This window comes from Acinonyx jubatus, chromosome D2 (genome assembly GCF_027475565.1).
Source record: "Acinonyx jubatus isolate Ajub_Pintada_27869175 chromosome D2, VMU_Ajub_asm_v1.0, whole genome shotgun sequence".
Lineage (NCBI taxonomy): Eukaryota > Metazoa > Chordata > Mammalia > Carnivora > Felidae > Acinonyx > Acinonyx jubatus.
The window spans coordinates 58115868-58135699 of NC_069393.1; the positions used below are offsets into that span (position 1 = coordinate 58115868).

Genomic DNA, 19832 nt, shown 5'->3' on the forward strand with positions numbered 1-19832 from the left:
CTCTCGAAGGTCCTGGCATCTCAGGAGACTGATCCCATCTCCCCCCTCCCCCAAGCTCATAGCTCTGGTCTTCTATTAATACTAACCCCCAGGCGCTTTGGCCTCAGGTGCCCAAATGCTTTAACCGAGGATGTGCCCCATCACCTCCCCGCCTCCCGATTTTCTGCTGACTGGACATATACTCACCTGCATCTCTACTGCTTGGCTCTTGAATATGGGGCATTTAAACTTATAAACCACCAGCTGCAGTTCTGGCTCTAGCTGCCCTGAAGGTAGCGGGTAAAGATAAGAGTGACAGTGTCAGGACAGTGTGATGGTAGAATCATGCCTGGGCAGCCCCAGGTTCAAGTCTTGACTTTGTTGCTTACTGGTCAGTGTGGCAGTGGGCAAACTTACCTACCGGTCTGAACCCCAGTTTCCTTATTTATTCTTTTAATGTTCATTCATTTAAACTTTTTTAAAAGTGTATTTATTTTTAGAGACAGAGCAGAGGAGGGGCAGAGAATCTCAAGCAGGCTCTGTGCTCTCAAGCGTAAAACTTGATCTCACGAACCGCAAAATCATGACCTGAGCTGAAACCAAGAGTTGGACTGAGCCACCCAGGAGCCCCAGTGTTTATTCATTTGAGACAGAGACAGAGAGAGCACGAGCAGAGGAGGGGCAGAGAGAGAGGGAGACACAGAATCCAAAGCAGGCTCCAGGCTCTGAGCTGTCAGCACAGAGCCTGTCACGGGGCTTGAACCCACAAACCGTGAGATCATGACCTGAGCCAAAGTCTCAGATGCTTAAACAACTGAGCCACCCAGGCGCCCCCTCAGTTTCCTTATTTAAAAAGTAAGTTTCAGCTCAGGTCATGATCTCACAGTTTGTAAATTCGAGCCCTGCATCGGGCTCTGTGCTGACAGCTCAGAGCCTGGAGCCTGCTTCAGATCTGTGTCTTCCTCTATCTTTGCTCCTCTCCTGCTTGTGCTCTCTCTCTCTCTCTCTCTCAAAAATAAGCATTAACAAAAATAAGTAAGTTTAATAAGCCTACCTTACAAGGCATTGTAAGTCTGCAACAAGCTAATGTATGTAAATTGCCGGCCACAGTGCCTGGCACACTGGAACCTTTGTTCAGTGGTAGCTGTTGTTGTTGTCGTTGCTATTGACTTTTGGAGCCAAAGACCGATCTAGTTCGAGGATCATATCCGCAAAGGTTACAGGGGCAGGCAGGTGTCTTCAGTGAGGCAAACTGGTCCCACCATCAGGACTAGGGTGAGCTGGAGAGGGCCAGGCCCACCTAAAACAGCAGCCACTACTTATGCTCAGTGGTTGCTAAGTGGACCAGATCCCCCAGGTTTTCTTTTCTCTCTCCCTCCCTCCCCCCAACTCCCTCTTTTTTAGCAGCACCAGCGGCCTGATAGCTTGATATCAGCTTGACTTTTCTTACCTCCCTATCTCAGCACTAAGAGCAGCGGGGAGTTCTCCCCCAGGCCTCCCTGAGCATCCTGGCCTGCCGACGCTGCCCCCCACATTCTGGATTTTTATGCTGAAATATTGGCAATTAGTTAGAAACCCAAAAACCCTGTGCCAAATACAACATGTCCGAAGGCTGAATACACCCTCGTCTCTCAGAGGAAACTGAGGTTCAGATGGGTCGCAGCTGCTGGCAAAGCTGACGGGAAGCCTGGATGCTAAGTTCAAGTAGGAACTTCTGTGAGGCCCTTCCCACACTATCGGCCTTTTCAGCTGCCGCTCGCTGCAGATGCTGCCAGTGGCTGGGCCAGTGGCACGGTAGCCTTCGCTCTTGGGCTAAATCCAAATTCTTTAGAAATGTAGACAGCCGCGCGGCGCGAAGTCACGTCTCGGGACCCTTGGAGATCTCCGCTTTTAGCTTAAAGCACCATTTTGTACCCATTTCTTGATATCAACCGCAGTGTGATTCTACTCAATGAATTCCCCACTTGGGTCTCCCTTTAATGGGGGGACCGAACCAGCAGGAGGTTCGCTAGCCATGGTTCTCCTGTGCCCTCTCTTGGTACCTCTCTTCCTGCACCTTAACCACTGGGGAAGAGGAGAGAAAGTGCACAAGTGTGTCCGGAGTTTCATGTGGCTTCATACTGACATGTGAGGCTTATGGACTTTTGGACATGCTCAGAGGTTCATGCTGAGTCTCGTGTTTGTTCTTTTTTTAATTTTTTTAAGTCCATTTATTTATTTTGAGAGGGAGAGAAGCAGAGGGAGAGGGAGAGAGAGAATCCCAAGCAGGCTCTGTGCTGTCAACATGGAGCCCGCCATGAACCGAACCATGAGAACATGACCTGAGCCCAAATCCGCAGTCTGACTCCCGACCTCGGTTGGGAGAGCCCCGTGTTTGTTCTTTACCGCCCGTCCTTTCTAACATGTTTGTTCTGTTAGTGCTGAGTTGCCCACACTGAGCAGAGATGGCGGTTACTCTTTGCCTAGGATTATACTCACCTTATTCTGATTCTTGCCCGGGGTCAAGAGGTTTCTACGTGGTGTGGTTGCCTAAAAGCCAAGTAGTTCCTAATAGTGTTCTTTCTGTCTTCCATCAGCCCTTGAGAAAACATCCTACCATTTCTTCTTTGGAGTTCTGAGCATGCATTTCCCAGATTCTTCCTTGGTTTCAGGGAAACCTTGGTTTCAGTTCGGAGAAGTTTCGGATGTTATTAACCTATTGCCCAACTCCCCACAGAAGCCAACACTGAACTGTTATACGTCAAAAGCAAAGGTTAAAAGTGGGGTATGAGCAAAGGATACGGTCACAAACAAGTGTAGTTTGGGGTCCAAAATCTTTTCCTGGTCAAATGGTCTTGATGGGGCTTCCAGACAGATGGCCTTACAGGGGTCATCTTAGTTTTGGTTCCTCAGAAATCACATCCCAAGACAAGGTTTGAGTGGAAGTTGTTTATTTGGCAAACCCCCCAGAGAACACAGTGAGGGAGAAGGGAAGTGGGGGGGGGGCGGAAACAAATAGAAAATGCTAGAAGTGGATTCATCAGTTTGGTTGTACTGGTGTGACATTCAGGAGAGAGGTCTGGGCCAGCAGTGGAAATTTGGGTATCATCTGGACATATAAAATAATGGTAGAATGAATAAAGGATCACTGTAGATGTCTCAGCAGGAAGTTATCTCGTTGGCCTCACTTACAGAAAATTGTCTTCAAGTAAAAAGCAAGGCAAGACTGAAGAGCCTGCCACTTTGGAGAACATCACTTGTCATTACCAGGTCTTTCCTTCTGAGTATGCCATAATGAACAGTTGACCTCCACCAGTGACCCTGGGACTCCGCCCTTGCCCCCAGCTGCCCCAACAGGTAGATGTTGAGTGTGAAAATGTATATTTAGCTTTCTTGACAACTAGCCTCCTTTCCCTTCAATGATTTTTTTTTTTGGATTTTATTTTTTAAGTCATCTCTAAACCCAATGTGGGGCTCAAACTCACAACCCCAAGATCAAAAGCCGCATGTGGCACCGACTGAGCCAGCCAGGTGCCCCTCCCTTCAATGACTTTCGATAGTAACTTAAAAAGCAACTTATATACTAAATGACATTTGGTTTAGTGTTATAGATTCTACAAGTTGTTCCCCTGGCATGTGCTTTAGTCTCCCATACCCCAGAAGACCCACTTATTCACCTCATAGTACACAAACCTATACATGTAATAAAATTTCAATTATAAACACACACACACACACACACACACACACACACACCACATGAATGTATGTAAAAATTAGTGAAATCTGAATAAGGTCCATAGTTTGGTTAGCAGTTAATAGTATTGTAGCAATGTCAATGTCTGGGTTCTGTTAATTATACTATGGTTATATAATATGGTTTCATTGGGGTCAGGTGGGTGAGGGTACATGGGAACTTTCTGTGCTATTTTTTTTATGTGTATTTATTTATTTCGAGAGAGAGAGAAAGAGAGCCAGCTGGGGGGGGGGGAGAGAGAGAGAGAGAGAGAGAGAGAGAGAGAGAGAGAGAGAATCCCAAGCAGGCTCTGCATTCTTTTTTTTTTAATTTTTTTTAACGTTTATTTATTTTTGAGACAGGGAGAGACAGCATGAATGGGGGAGGGTCGGAGAGAGAGGGAGACACAGAATCTGAAATAGGCTGCAGGCTCTGAGCTGCCAGCACAGAGCCTGACGCGGGGCTCGAACTCACAGACGGCGAGATCATGACCTGAGCCGAAGTCGGATGCCTAACCGACTGAGCCACCCAGGCGCCCCAGGCTCTGCATTCTTAGCACAGAGCCAGACTGGGGGGTTTCAAACTCAGAAACTGTGAGTTCATGACCTGAGCTGAAAAGTCAGATGCTTAACTGACCAAGCCACCCAGGCACCCCTGTGCTATTTTTGAAACTTCTATGCAAATGTTAAATTATTTCAAAATAGTGTGTGTTTTTTTTTTAATCCAGGGGAGGAAATCCTTGTGGACTGGCCATCTTAGATCTTAGGCTCTACAATATTTACTTAATGGCTAAAATTGAAAAGACTGCCAATACCAAGTGTTGGCAAGGATGTGGCACAATGGGAACTCTCATTAATTGCTGGTGACTATGTAAATTGATAGAATCACTTTGGGAAAATGGTTTGGTAATAACTGCTAATGTTGAATGTGTGTATATCACATGAAGCAGCTATTCCATTCCTAGGTGTATCGCAATTTATATATAAATCAAAAGCAGGTAAAATTAAAATATGAAGTTAGAAATGGTTACCTAGTGGGGTAAGGAGGGATTAATGGTTGTGATGGGACATGAGGGTTTCTGGCGGTTTTAACAATGTTCTATTTCTTGACCTGGATGATGATCACATGAGTATTAATTTTGTAATGATTAATTGGCCTATATCTCTATTTTGTGCACTTTTTCTGTTTGTCTTTTATACTTCAAAATGGGAAAAAAGTGAAAAACAAGAACAAGAAATGTAGAGAGAATCTAAATGACTTAAACATCCTTTCTAAGTTTATTAATTCAAAATATGGCCAAGTCATCAGGTCAGATGGAGCTACAGTCTCCATCTCAAAGGTGGATGGGACACTGAGGGTGGGACACAGAGAGTTGCATCCTGGGATATAGGAAGAGTAAACTAAAGAAAGTTTCACCTGATCTCTCTCTGCATGTCTTAAAGCTCATTTTCCTTGACTTAATGCCTAGGTATTCCAGACAGCTCGTCTCCTGAGTATTCCAACTTTTATTTGGTAATATTATTTGTAGCCACATTATAATGTGTATCTGCCCACCTGGCTGTCCCAACTTTCTAAATTTATCTCAACATCCTAAATCTACCTATAAAAAATAGCCTCTAATTTTTTATTATGGAAAATAAATTTTACAAAATAAAGGAATAGTGAGCTGTATACTCAACGATTTGCCTCATTCTGAATTGTCTTAAGGTGTTTACTGATGATATATATGGCAAATATTTACACAGTAATGATTAGTATCCAGATCCTTCTCCTTTTCACTTAACCTTGTTTTCCTACACATATTTTGACTAAGTTCACCTATTTGCCATCATTGGTATCTACAAGGTATTCCATCTTAATTATCTGTTGAGCCTTCTTTGACTTAACTGGTTCTAATGTTCTCAGAAAACACAATTCCTCCGTATCTGTCTCTCATGGGTCAGTTTGGACCATTTGTTTCACTTCTGCCTCTTCATCAAAGTGGCAACCCCCCTATTTTCACCAGCCATGTCAAAAGAGGCTGGTGTCAGGTTGGAAGGTGTGATCCCTCCCAAGTAATTTCTTACCCGGTTACACACTGATCTTTTACCCTTGTTTCTTCTTCTGCTGTTCATCTGTACAAGACCCATTTCATTCTGTCATTATATCTAACAACTATTTCATGGGTCAGTGGCTGAAAGTGAAGATACGATAGCCTGTGAACTCCAGGCTATGAATCATGGTGGAAAGCAAACTACATTCTATGCCTCCTCCTCTCAGTACAAGAGTCTACAGTCAAGGGTGGGGAAGAGAAAGAGGCAGTACTATGTATTCTTCAAAACACTGAATGGGAATAGATGTTATTGAATGTGTTTTGCAGTCTGAATTGGATAGTGTCAGATGATGAGGCTCTGGGAACATAGCTAGACTTTCAAATTGTCTTTTGCAAAAAAAAAATCCCTTCTAAAATATTTTTTACAATATGTGGTGTTTTTCCAGGAACACATCTTTACTTAATAAAAGCCGATCTGTAGTGTCAACATCTTTGGTGCCTACTGTATGCACGGTCTTGTTCTCATCGCCAACCGCATGCCCACCAGAGGGCGCTCGTTCCCCGTCTATCCAGCCTTCAGCGACTCCGAAAGTCTAAATTAAACTTGACTTTCACACACAGGAAGTCTTTCACATTTAATCCCCAAATATTTACCAAGAATTTACTGTGCTGCTAGGCGCAGGGCTAGGTGCACAAGATACAGTGAAGAGTCAGACACGATTCCTAATGTCAAACGCTTAGAGCATAGCAAATACTGAAAGCAAACAACCGGCTACAGTAAAGTGGGGTAAGTGAAGGGTTTGTAGGTCCGGGGAGTTTGCTGTTTAAATACTGGCTCCAAGTCTTAGAAGCCGGTAACAATTCATTTTGAGATCCCCGACTGCTTCCCCTCTGTATACTGGGAGTGATCACCCTCAAGGCATTTTGTAATTCAGAGTCAGACTTCCCTAAGTGGCTCCATTAGTCAGTTCCGCAATTTCAAGTCCCTTCCTACCCACTCTCCTGTTTTTCTCAGGACTTCCTGCAGTTTTCTTATAGTTCACATCTGCCCCAGGTCAACATTTCAGTTGACCCCAGGGCAAAAGACTGGGGATTACCCACAAATATCTGCCATCGCCGGCCCCGCCCATTCTTTTTCCGGTTTAAAACCCGCGGGCCTTTCCTGCTCCGAATTCCTAGGCTTCCTGTTCAGGTTCTCGCGATAGTTGTGAGATCTCGCGCGAAGCTTGCTCCCTGTCCCTCCGGAGTTTGGGGAACACGGTGACTGTGTATCTGTTTTCGCCCACCTCATCAGAGCCTCCTCTGGCCAGGAGTGACGTGCACGCGGCTAGGGAACCCCTAAGTGGAAGGGCTTGTCCAAGTTGAGGTCCGGACTGACAGTCCTAGACCGCATCAGGGGGTTGGACTCTCCAGGCCTCCAGTACGCATGCGGAGCGGATCCCCCTGGGCGGTCGGCACGCTGCCGCCAGCCCTGAAGTTCGAGGTTAGTCAGGAGGCCTCGGAGGCCGCTAGGCTGGGGGCCAGGTCCTTCTGGCCCGAGACTGACTAAATACTGTCACCTCCCCCGCTGCAAAGCGCAGTTTTCGCCCCCTACACACTGAACTGCTGCGCGGCTTCTGTAAGCCGCTAGGGGCAGGCTAGGGCGGGGCCTGGCCGACCCCCTGTAAGGCGGGCGGGCCTCCAGGAACGCTCTCCTCCCCGCCCCCAGCCCAAAGTGCCACGGTGGCGCTGGTGGCGGCCGCGAAACCAAATGCCTCCGGCCCTGCCGGCCTTGGAACTAACTATAACCTATAATCCCGACCCGGAGCGAGGTCCGCGGGGGAGGCGCCCCGCCCACCTCTCCCTGCGGCTGCTAGTCGGCTGGGACCTCTAATCTCCAGGCTCATCCGCGGGCTGAGGCACCTGCCGGATGTGGGGAGGGAGGACGAGGCCAGATGTGGTGAGGCAGATGTAAGCACCGAATCTCTGACCGGCGCCTTAGTGGGGAAGCTGGGTGGACGAGACTGCAGTAGTCCCTGGGAAGCCAGCCCTGGGCTGCGGGGAGACTACATTGGTTGGCTCTGCCCTCCAGGAGCCAAGGCACCAGAGCTCCTACCGCCTCCGCGTTATGCAGCTGCTCTAGCAGACCCCAGGGACCGTAGAGTAGGATGGGACAAGACTTAGACCTTCACTCGGCTCTTTCGAGCTTCCCAGCCACCCTCATAGCCCCTACTCCCAACCCCCCACCCCATCCTGCCCCTTGTCTTCTCCCAGCTTCGGTGTCCGGTTACGATTCCTCACTTCTCACTGTGACTTTGGCCCAGCTAGGGGAAGTGGCCCAGGAGGGTCCTGTGCGGCTGCATAAAATTGGCAGCTTCAAAACTGGAGGGAGGGGGTTGTGTGCGACGTCGAGAGGCGGGGAGAGGGGGCGGAGGAGTTGCTCTCCGAGTCCAAGCCCTTGGGCTCTCTCAGAGATCCTCAAGCCGCAGCAGAGGTGGCTGGCAGGCCCAGCCTTTTGTTGGCCTCTGCTTCTTTCCACTGCCTGCTTTTTCGGACTGGAATCACGGCTGCTCTGAAGGGCTTAGTCCTAGACAGTAGGTGAGCACTCTGGGCCCCAGGGCATCTACTCTTTCCGCGTTTCCTCCCTTGTTAACAACTCCTTAGCTCTGGGGCCATCCATTCCCATCTACCTCTAGGACAGGAAGCTTCAGAGTTGGATGGTCTGTGGTGCTGCTGCTGGGTGTGTGTGTGTGTGTGTGTGTGCGCGCGCGCGCGTGCGCGCGCGTGTATGCTGGCGCCTGAGTTTTACCATCCTTTCCTCTCATCTGTCCCCAACCCCAGAAACCCGGTCCGATCAATAACTGGATGACTCCTAGAGAGTCACTATGCTTCTGTGTTGAGGGTCTCCTTGACTCCAAGGCAGCAGGGAAGGGGGCAGTGCGTGGGTCAAACTTTGGTACAAGTAACAGTGAGGTTGCTTCTGACCTCCTGACCTGGCTTCCCTCCCTGGCAGGGTGCCACGAACGCGCTGATGCCCAGAGCGCTCGCAGGGCTTCCAGCTAACCATGCCACGGCCGCCGGCAGCTGCCTTGGCGCTGCCCTCGCTACTGCTACTGCTACTGCTGGTGGTGCGGACGCCGCCCCCGACAGGCGCGCGACCGTCCCCACGCCCCGATTACCTGCGGCGCGGCTGGCTGCGGCTGCTGGCGGAGGGCGAGGGCTGCGCTCCCTGCCGGCCAGAAGAGTGCGCCGCGCCACGGGGCTGCCTGGCCGGCCGGGTGCGCGACGCGTGCGGCTGCTGCTGGGAATGCGCCAACCTCGAGGGCCAGCTCTGCGACCTGGACCCCAGCGCCCACTTCTACGGGCGCTGCGGCGAGCAGCTTGAGTGCCGGTTGGACGCAGGCGGCGACCTGAGCCGCGGGGAGGTGCCGGAGCCGCTGTGCGCCTGCCGCTCGCAGCGCCCGCTCTGCGGATCCGATGGCCGCACCTACGCTCAGATCTGCCGGCTGCAGGAGGCGGCCCGCGCTCGGCCCGACGCCAACCTCACTGTGGCGCACCCGGGGCCCTGCGAATCGGGTACGCACGGCCCGGTGTCCCTACCCCTGGCGCTCGAGGCACTGATCCCCGACCTCCGACTGAATTGGTCTCTGGCCAGCGGAGCGAAAAAGATGAGGCAGGGGAGTGCTCGACTTCAGTATAAGAGCCCGCGCTCGCTGCTGGTCCGCAGAGACCGCTGCCCTAAGGTGCGGTCCGAGCTTTGTCAGCAAGCTGTGTGCCCTGAGGCTCGTGAAAGCTCCTGACCCGGCCGGCGGGACCGACCCCTCTGAGGGAGCAGGCACAGAGCCAATGATTGGTCTCCCAATAGGGAGAGAGTGAAGAGACTCCCAGGCTTTGCCCAGACCTCTGGAGCCCAGGCAACGCGATTTGGGTTCCAGTGAGATGAAATCAGGTTTCACTTGGGCGGATTCGGATTCGCAGAGCAAGCTGTTAGCCCAGTCTCCCGCCTCCCTTCTCTTTCTTCTGGGCCTCGGGAGTAGTGAAGGAGGGGGCTCTTCCAGCTCCTCCCTCGGATCCCGGGTGGGGGTGGTGGTGGTGGTGGTGCTGAGGGCCATTCAAGCCTCAGGTTTCCTTTGGCAGCTTTAGTAACTTTCGCTTCCTGAGCCCCTTTGAGGGATCTGGCCTGGCCGCCGCTGCTTGGAAAACAAACACCGGCAGGGTCCCAACACTTTACCCCGCAACTTCAGGCTTTCTGCCTGCTGCCCAGATCTGGTTTCAGGTTCTCTGCCTTTCCCACGTGGGAATCCCCCCCTCTCTCACCCCCTTCCCTGGTCCCAGAGTGGGGGGTAGGGGGAGGGCCGCTCTTCTGGTCTTTGGCAACTGGACTGGTTAGGAAAGGGGGAGGGTAGGGGGAGGTGTCAATTACAAGTATAGCAGGACAGGGGCCTAGAGGGTGGAATGAGGACAGGGGAGCAATCAGGGACAGAGTGTGGCTGCCAAGCTGAGGTGTGGACCTGTGTGCTCGTTCGTGCATCCTGTTGCATGTGCCTCGCCACTTCTGGGTTTGTACCTGTGTGTACCCGCACCTACATTTGTATGTACCTGTGTGTACATGTCATGTCTTGCTTATGGAATGGATGTGTATCTACCTGAGCGTCTATTGTGTTTCCCCGCAAACACATCCATGAGGGTTCATACATGGGCTTCTTGCTGGGCGAGATGTGCCACCCTGTTCTCAGGCCTTCCGCCTCCACCCCTAGAGCCCCAGATCGTGTTGCACCCATATGACATTTGGAACGTGACGGGACAGGATGTGATCTTTGGCTGTGAGGTGTTTGCCTACCCCATGGCATCCATCGAGTGGAGGAAGGACGGCTTGGACATTCAGCTGCCAGGGGATGATCCCCACATCTCAGTGCAGGTAGGATAGGGAGCAGAGGCCTCCCTTGGGCAGCCCAGGGTCCCCCTAGAAGGATCTTGCTGACCCTTTCTCTGGCTCCAGTTCAGGGGTGGACCCCAGAGGTTTGAAGTGACAGGCTGGCTGCAGATCCAAGCTGTGCGTCCCAGCGATGAGGGTATCTACCGCTGCCTGGCCCGCAATGCTCTCGGCCAGGTTGAGGCCCCAGCTAGCCTGACGGTGCTCACGCCGGGTAAGGGGGAGCCCTGGGCTCCGGGGACTGGGGGGACTGGTGGTGGATTCAGGACCTCACACGTGCACGCGCGCGTGTGTGCGTGTGCACGCATATGGGTGCACATGCAAGTATGGCTTTCTCACAGTCTGGGACACGTGGGTACCGACGGCCCCTCTTTCCCGTTCTCTCTCCTTTGCCCACATGTGTTTGCAGACCAGCTGAACTCTACAGGCATCCCCCAGCTGCCATCCCTACATCTGGTTCCTGAGGAGGAGGCTGAGAGTGAAGAGGGCGAGGATTACTACTAGGTCCGGAGCTCTGGCCTATGGGGGTGGGTGAGTGGGGACAGTATTCATCCCTGCTCTTGAAAAGACCTGAAAGGGGGAGCGGGGGCCTTTAATCACTTTAATGCCCTTAATAGGGGAGACGTGGTAGTGGTAAGTAGGAAGACAAAGTTGGAGGATAAGGAGAGAGGCAGAGACTAGGGGTGGTGGGATGCTAAGAGGCCCATGGAGGAAGTGCCCTGGCCAGGACAGTCTCCAGCGGGACCAACCAGGCAGAAGACAGCAGCTGCCTGCTGGTCCCTAGGCTGGGTGGAGGTGTGGGGGCACGTGAAGAGTGGGCACAAGGAGGCAACCAAGGTCCTCCATTTCTTTCTGAGACCCCTCCCTCCAGCCCTGCTCAGCCAGTCTTTCAAATTACCCTTTACCACAGCTCCGGCTGTTATTTTTCTAGTCCCTAACCTTTGCCTAGCCTCAGTTTACCCTTCCTCAAAACTCACCTTCTAGAAAGTTCCCCCCTCACCTAAGTCCCAGTTGCACTTACTAACTGCAGTCCTCTTTGCTGTTGGCCATCTGTTGTCTAGAAAAGCATAATGGAGCATGGTTTAGTCCAGGGCAGTAAAATGGGCATTTGGTCATGACCGGCTTCTGTCATTCTGGAAACCCCACAAGGCCAGCACCATATCTTATAGCACTCTGTATTGGACAATGCCTAGCACGGGACTAGGCACAGTAGGCACGCAATAAAGGATTTATGAACAAACTGAGTCGCACAGATGGTTCATGCAGATGTGCACATGAAGACCACATTTCCTTGGGAGGCATCCAAAAGCTGTGGGTCCCACTCCCTAAGCACACGCCTGCCAGATGTACGGAGGGGAAGCTTGAGCTGGGGCCTCCCTTGCCCTCTAGGGAGGAAGGCTGAAGCCATCTGGTTGGAGGGAGGGTATCTTCCCAGTCTGGTCTCCATTTGTGCTGGACTAGAGTTAGAGTGCCTGCCCCCTCTGTTCAGCCCACTCTGGTCCCCTCCCTAGGCAGAGTGGCGAACCAGGTCTATGTGGGTAGGGCCCCAGTATAAAAGCACAAGCTGGATGAGGGAGGGGAGATGCTTGGCCACCAGTATGGACCAAGCCCTAGGATTCCCCTAGGAATCCACCCATTTCCTTGTTGAAACCAGACAGAAGTCAGGTAAGCCTGTTTCCTCATCTACCAACTGTGACCTTCCCTGTCTGGCTGAGGGTCCCTCACAGAGCCACGTTTTTTTCCCTCCCCACATCTCTCTTCACACTCTCCTTACCTAGCCAAGGGGCACTGGTGAGGCACAGTGTTTATTGAGTGATTGAAGCAGAAAATGAAAACTTAAGTTCGGGAGGCCTAGACCCTGTGTATGGATGGCGACAGTCTCCTGCGCGCCTGGGCTCCGCCTAGAGCCTGGCGCCACCACCGGAGAGATTGCAGTTGGCTCAATGTCTGAGCTTGTCCTTTGGGGCCCGAAGCAGGGAGCCCGGGCTGTTGGGAGGGGCGTGGTCAGGAATCCCAATGCGAGGGCTTGGCGGTGCCTCCCGCGGAACCGCAGGGCTCCTCCAGAGGCTAAGCCAGAGGACAGCTCTCATGGCCTAGTCCCGGCTAGAGCCCGGCGGCCCCAGAAACTGCGCTCCACGGCACGAGCGGGTTGGATACTTGAGGCGAATTCCAAGGCGACCGCGGAAGCAGGAGTAGGGACGTGAGCAGTGTGCCAGGGATAGAGGGGTCGTGTTGTCTGGCGTCCGGAACAGAAGGTGGTGTGCTCCGGATTGAAAGAGGGGACGTGGTCAGGGTTCTGTGGAAGCCTGGGAATCCTTCCCAGGCTAGTTCTTCGAAGGGGACTCCGGTGCAGCTGTGCTCGAAGGCGCCCCCTGGCGGGCCCATCGATCCTACCGCGCCCACCTGCAGAGCAGAGGCTCCACCCGACCCAACCAGGGTCACACGCACCCCCGGAATCCGTACTCCTTGTTTGCTCATGCAGACTTTGTAGAGTATTCGCGTGCAGCCTCCTTACAGCCTCAGTTTCCCCCTCCGCAACCCTGCTGGTTTAGGCCCCGCAGCCTGGAATAGAAGGAATCCCTGCTGCTCTACCCCCCCACTCCCACCCCCTCCCCTCCTCTGCTCCGCGGACGGGCTTTAATAACGTCGCTGGAAAGTGACACGCGATTTATTATTAAAGTAATGCGGGGACGGGAAAGGTTTAATAAACGCGCTGCGATGCCGAGGATTATTCACCGCAAATAAATGAGAGCGCGGGCGGCGTTTTAATAAATAATTTCCCGCCGCTCCCGGGGGAAGAGAGGGGAAGAGGAGGGGGAAGCAGAGCCGCTGCCAGAACTCCGGCCTCGCCTCCCAACGGGTTTCCAAGCCTTTCCTGCGTTTTCTGTTCGAGGTTGCTCACCCCCGAAATGTGAGGTTCCGTGAGAGCTGACTCGAAGTGGCGGGAGGACCTCTGTCGCACCCCACTTCCCTCACCTCCGGGATTTGAAGTGGTTTGGTTAAGATGAGCGAATGTACTTCCTTCCGACTCCAAGCCAGAGATCGGAGTCAACACTGGACCGGTGCAGGAGGGGTTAACCGGGACCTGCTCCTCCCTAGCCGAGGGTACTAGGTCCCAGGGCCTGGCCATTCCCTCGGCTTTTGGCTGACTCCCGCTGGGCATCCAGGGCACGATGTCGGGGGTACGCCGGGGGTCGGAGGGCTGTGTGTACAGGAGTGGAGGTGCCACACGTGTACAGATGACCTTGACTCGCTCCTCCGCCGTCGTGGGGAATCTGCTTATTACTACGAAGGCTCCTAGTAAAGGCCCTTGAGCACGCTGTTCTGAACAGAGGGAGTCTGGGTGAGGCCCAACCCTTGACTCACTGGTGAAGGGGGCTGGATTTGAGGGCTGAGCAGAACAGGGACCCCCAAAGAGGAAGTCCCCCCTCCAACAGAAGCCTGGAGGCCCCAGAAGAGGAGTTCGACTTCGGAGAGGGAACGAGTTTGCAGACTTTGGGGACGAAGGATATGTCCACCGCCCTGCTGGGTAGGGGAGTGACGGGGAAGCTCTTGGGGTACGCCGACTCCACCAGTTTTGTGCCTTGGCCAAAAGGGGCGACATCTCTGGCAACACTTGGGAGTACAGGAAGTGGCAAAGGAGTGCCATCTGGTGGATATTTCTGGTTGCGGCAGCCAGACCTGGGCCGGTGGGGGGGGGAGGGGCGTTGAGACAGTTAAATTGACTGGAAATTTCTGAGTAAAAAGGTGCTTCTATTTGTATTCATTTATGTATGTGAGCGTGCACACGTACCTACACCTACATATATGTGTATATGTGTGTGATATTTACATGTAATGTCTATTATATGTTCATAGTAGTTATATGTGTGTGTGCTTACCTGCATTTTATGAGGTGTGTGTATACATGTATGTATGTACGTCACACTATGTTATATATATGGATTATCTAAAAGCATATGTGTGTGTGTGGATAACCATGTAGACACATATATGTATGTGTGTGCATAAGCATTGTATACATGGATGCATTGTTATTTTGTATATACATGTATACACATTTGCAAATATATGTTCCATTATGTATTATACATTTATTTGCAAATATATGTTCCATTACGTGCCATTCTTTCAACAAATACTTGTTATGTGCTAACATCATTGTAGGAACTGGAGGTACGTCACAGAAAGGCACATTGTCCCTGACTCATGGAGCTTACATTCTGTTCTAACATGTGCATGTGAATGTATGTATACTTAGATTAATTATATACGTGTGTGTTTACAGGATCACATGCACATGATTGTGTAACTCTGTCTACACATGTGAGGGGCAGACAAACTTAAGCACTCTTCTGGTGGACTTGGAGATTTACTGAACTCTTTTTTGCTCAAAATTTCAGGTCCTATCACCTACGACTCTATTCTAAGTGTGCAGACAGCTTAAGGCAGAGGGAAATAGGCTGGAGACACAGGCCCATCACCTCCTGGGATATATTTTGGTCACTTCCTCAGCCCTGTAAATGACTAGATTCTTTCTAAAAGGGTGAACAGTTATGGAAATCCACTCTGGGTAGTGAGATGTTAATGAAGCTCAACTCTCACCTCTCAAAGCAAAGCACCTTGGGAGGAAAGTTTGAAGATTGGGATGGGTGGGAATGGAGTCTGGGAAGGTGGCGGTAGGAAGGAGTTCTCTGAGGGCAGTGGTTGGGGCATGTAGAGAGTAGAAGGGATCTGATCTGGAAGGTAGTGATGGGAGCTCTGGGAGTCAGTTGCAGATAATGGAGGGTGTTTTGAGAACTCTGGGAGGGATGGGCTGGTGGACAGAGATGGGGCCCAATGGGAGTAATGAGGTTAGGATTAGGGATGGAGTTGGAGGGGTCCAGATATAGAGGCTCTGGTGGCAGTCTCGGGGTGGAACCTGGAGGCCAGCTCAGATGGAGTCATCCCTGCATTTCTCTCCACTCTCCCTTCTCCATTCTGGGGCCCCTAATGTTCTCTAGTCCTCTCTCTGCTCAAGCTGGGTCCCAGATATGCTGGTGGCAGAGAAGAGTAGAGGCCGTGGGGCTTGGCCTGGCTCAGATGACTCACTGCTAGGTGAGGTGAGGCACGGATCCCAACACCACCGGACCATGAAGCCTCATCCCAACTGCCTGGGTCATTGCCCGCCGCTTTGCCATTACCGCTTTCAGTTTGGGCTCAGCGCAGGGGGTTCAAACAAGGGTGAGGCCTGGACCTGGGAAAGGTCACAGATCCCCCTCCCCACATACACCCACACATTCCTGGGACGGAATTGGGAAAAGTGCTTCTGAAGATTTCTTCCTTCTTTCCCTCCTTTGCTAGATGTTTTCCAGATGCAGTCAAGGCCAGAAGCCTTCAGGTGCCCCTTGGTCTGTGGCAACACCTCAAGCCCAACTATTTCCCCCTAAAACCAGGGCTTCCGTCCCTTCGTTGCCTCTCTTCCCTTCCTTCAGTCTCTCTTTTCTTCCCAGGGTTGAGATCTTAGATCCCTGGTGTGTACAGGGGGAGGGGCTGAAGACAGAGGCTGGCTTTATTTATTTATAAATCCCGGCCTGAATTTATTTTTGACATTTTCTCTGCCAAGCGAGTGGCCGAAGGCTCTCTGAACAGGATGGACAGTTACGAAAGCCAGCCTGGGTGACAAATGTTACCCCACAGTCAAGTCTCACCTTGTCCCCTTGGGAGGCAGCACGACCTTGAGGGTGCAGAAGTGGGGTCTGGAGTTCCCTGGGAGAAAAGATAGAGTCTTTGTGAGAAGAGAGAGGGTCTCCCGGGATGAGAGTTGAGGACTCAGGGACAAACGCTTCCTACCTCCCACCCCACCCTCATCCCAGATCACTGAAGCAGGGCTGGAGAAGGCCCCACAGGCCTCCTGGACTCCCCTGACCCTCAAGAGACCCAGGTTTCAACTCTGGTTTCCCAGCTCCCCCTCCTCTGCAATGTGAATTAGTGTTAGAAGGGTTTGAATTCGGGGGGTAGTAGTTGGGGGGAGGGCAGTCTCAATGCCAGTGGTCTCTGAAGGGCAATGATGGGTCTTTGCGAGTAGAACTAGACCTCAGAGGTCAAGGATAGCCTGGCAAGGGCACATGGGGTTTTGCAGTACGGGTTCGAATGTCAGTTCTACTGCTTTTTTTTTTTTTTAATTTTTTTTTCAACGTTATTTATTTATTTTTTGGGACAGAGAGAGACAGAGCATGAATGGGGGAGGGGCAGAGAGAGAGGGAGACACAGAATCGGAAACAGGCTCCAGCCTCCGAGCCATCAGCCCAGAGCCTGACGCAGGGCTCGAACTCACGGACCGCGAGATCGTGACCTGGCTGAAGTCGGACGCTTAACCGACTGCGCCACCCAGGCGCCCCTCTACTGCTTTTTAAGTGCATACCTGGGCAATTTTCTTAGCTTCCCTTCTTCTGTGTCCTCCTCTGAAAAATAATATAAAACTTGCTCTGTAGGGGTTGTGATGACATTAGAGATCTTATAAGTAATGTGTCTGGAACACAATAGTAAATGGTCAATTTTACTACTACTATTTGTGGGCTGATGAGTTGCATGGAGATGGGGGTAGGGTACCTAGTACAGAGCTTCCTGCTGAAGTGTGTGTGTTAGAAGATGGGGTGACTGCAGTCTTAGTGCCTGCCTGGAGGGGGCCTTAGGAATTGGGCCTTTGGAGGAGGGAAAGGACTAAGGCAGGGTGGGGATGGGTAGCAACTGGGCCTCCGGAGAACTTGGCAGTCTTTAGCCTCACCTTCAGCCCTCCTCAGGGAGCCCCTGTCACAACCCAGGGCTCTAGCTCTGGGCTTGCAGGGAGGGGCGTCCCCCAAACTCACCTCCATCCATCTCTTTTATCTGGGCTGCTGAAGGGCCGGAGCTCCAATGGGGCCTCTGATGGGGAACAGATACAGACCAGGCGGAAACAGCCGGAACTGTGCCGAGCTGGAGCTGAGGACCAGGCCAGGGGGTCAGTGAAGACAGATAAAGCTCAGAGCAGCTGGGGACTCAGGGGACCCATGGGGAGGGGCAGGAGGGGTTAGGGCAGGCTGTGTCCTGGGAGGAGGCAAGGGCCGGAAGCTCCTGATGGGGGCCAGTGTCCATCAAGGCTTTCAAATGTGCAGACAAGGCCTTTCATGACTCTTTGGGAGGAGAAAAGGAGCAGAGTTTCCTCCCCTAGGTGGGGCTGCAGGAAGGCCAGGGATGGCCTGCCTGCCAGGGATGAGGGTTCCTCTCAGGGTAAAGCTGAGCCTGAGAACAGGAGGGCCTCAAGTTCCCGGCCAAAGGCAGGGCTTTTGGGGGCCGCCTTACCTTTAAGGTGGAGATGGGAAAAGGGTTGGTAAGCTATTCTGCGATTTTAGTTCCTGTTTTAATTAACTCTGAAGGGCTTGGGGCCTCCCTGAACACCAGGGAGAGGAACGGAACAGACGTTTATTTTCCTCTTTTCCCTTTTAAAGACAATTTTATTAAATCACTTTGTTTTCATTCTGGCTTGAACATGGGGCATTTAAATGGAAAAGTAATTATTTCACCTCGTTTGCTTATGGAGAAGGGAGAGTCAGGAAAGGGAGGGATGCCAGTAAGAGGAAGATGCTGGCAGCTTTGGACCGGCACGCGTGCACGCACACACACACACACACACACACACACACACACACAATCACGCCCATGTTCATACCAACAGCAATGTCTACACATATGCCCTCACATCGGCACCACTCTGTACCCACAGAACGACATGCCTGGTCCACATCTTCCCAAACACAGACACCTCACCTCTTGCAAGCACATGTCTACACTCTCCTGAAGACACACTTCTTCCCCACAGCCATGCTTCCAGGCACAAGCGCGCTCTCTCTCTCTCTCTCTCTCTCTCTCTCTCTCTCTCTCTCTCGGGCACAAACACTCCCAACACATTGTGCTGGGAGTGCAGTATAGGCCCTCTTGCGGATACATGCAAATGACCCTTCCGAGCACTGTGGTTTACGTGTGCACACCCCCCCCCCACACACACAACCCCACACCATATTCAAGTCCTTCTGAGCCTATCGAGGTACATCATCACAAGCACACCCAGGTTCAAACACACAACTCTCAGTCTCACACCCCATGCACACCCTGCCAAGGATGCCTGGGGACAGATTTGGGTGAGGGGGGACATTGTCGTGGAGAAGGTGGAGGAGTAGTGGACCTCTGTCTCATTGGGATTCCTGGGCCCCCAAATCTACCTATCCCCCAGACCACTCCAGGAGTCCCTTTCTCTGCACCTGTAACGATCTTGGGAGGCCTGCTTGTGACCTTGATTCTACAGCCTCTGGGACAGAGCTGCTGCCTCCCTCCCTCCCACCTGGCCGCTGGTGGAGGGCGGGAGCAGGCCAACAGGTCTTCCAGGCTCAGCCCCCGCTGGCTGGGACCCAGCTTCTAACCCTGGCTTCCCCCACTCGCCCCGCCCTGCCTGGCTGTGTGGATCGGCGTCGGAGGGGTTAAAACTTCGGTAGCGCGCTCCCCTCCACTCCCACCCCTGGCTGGTACATGGAGGGCTGGGTTTGCGGGAGCCGTACCTGTACTTTGTCTTCATCTGTCACCCCTTCTGACAGTCAGATACATCTTGTGGGGGGGGGGGCGTGGGGGCGGGGGAGCAATAATTAACCTCTCCCGTCTCATACCCCAAATACCGCCGCCTCGGCCCGGCTGCAGCAGGGTCTGCGGGAGAGAAGGAGGGAGGGAAGGGAGGAGATGGAGAGGGGCGAAGGAGAGAGCGGGAGACGATTGGGAGGAAGAGAGCGGAGAGGAAGGGCCCTGACATTTTTATTGCCCTGCCAACCTCCTGTCCACGCGCTCTTTCCACTCTCTCTTCCTGGGGAATGGCGGGCAGTTTCGAGAGGCGAGGAGAGTACAAGAAAGCATTGTGTGCTCAGAACTCACCACTTCCCCTCACATCCGGGAGTTCGGGCCCCTCTGGAAGGCCTGGGGGCGGATCTGGGGGAACAGTGGGGTAGGGGGGAGGTTGTCCGCATACTAGCTTAGCACGGGGACCTGGAGGAAGAGGAGAGGGCTTTGGACCATGTAGCCTCGGTGGGGACGCCATGCCGATATCTCCCATTTAGGACAAATGACTGGAGCCTGTGTTAAGGATTAATTTTTCTTTCAATCAGTGAAGGGGGAGGGGTCATATGTTATTTCTG

General features: G+C 52.5%; 1 protein-coding gene across 3 annotated transcripts; it reads left to right on the top strand.

Moving 5' to 3' along the window:
• Positions 1-6934: 6934 nt before the first annotated feature.
• KAZALD1 (Kazal type serine peptidase inhibitor domain 1) lies at positions 6935-11882 on the top strand. Of its 3 annotated transcripts, none has more exons than XM_027062899.1 (5): positions 6935-7209; positions 8719-9281; positions 10463-10623; positions 10705-10852; positions 11048-11882. In XM_027062899.1, the coding sequence occupies exons 2-5, from the start codon at positions 8771-8773 to the stop codon at positions 11140-11142; spliced, it is 915 nt and encodes a 304-aa protein (XP_026918700.1). In that variant the 5' UTR covers positions 6935-7209; positions 8719-8770; the 3' UTR covers positions 11143-11882. The 3 variants fall into 3 exon arrangements, with proteins under 3 accessions (XP_026918700.1, XP_026918699.1, XP_014918608.2); XM_027062898.2 differs by lacking the exon at positions 6935-7209 and adding an exon at positions 7227-7676; XM_015063122.3 differs by lacking the exon at positions 6935-7209 and adding an exon at positions 7228-8303.
• The last annotated feature ends 7950 nt before the right edge of the window (positions 11883-19832 follow it).

Excerpts from the sequence above, each read along its gene's own strand:
- KAZALD1 (XM_027062899.1), top strand. The coding sequence starts at position 8,771 with ATGCCACGGCCGCCGGCAGCTGCCTTGGCGCTGCCCTCGCTACTGCTA. Across the intron at positions 9,282-10,462 it reads CCCGGGGCCCTGCGAATCGG|AGCCCCAGATCGTGTTGCAC; the intron begins GTACGCACGGCC and ends CTCCACCCCTAG. Across the intron at positions 10,853-11,047 it reads CCTGACGGTGCTCACGCCGG|ACCAGCTGAACTCTACAGGC; the intron begins GTAAGGGGGAGC and ends ATGTGTTTGCAG.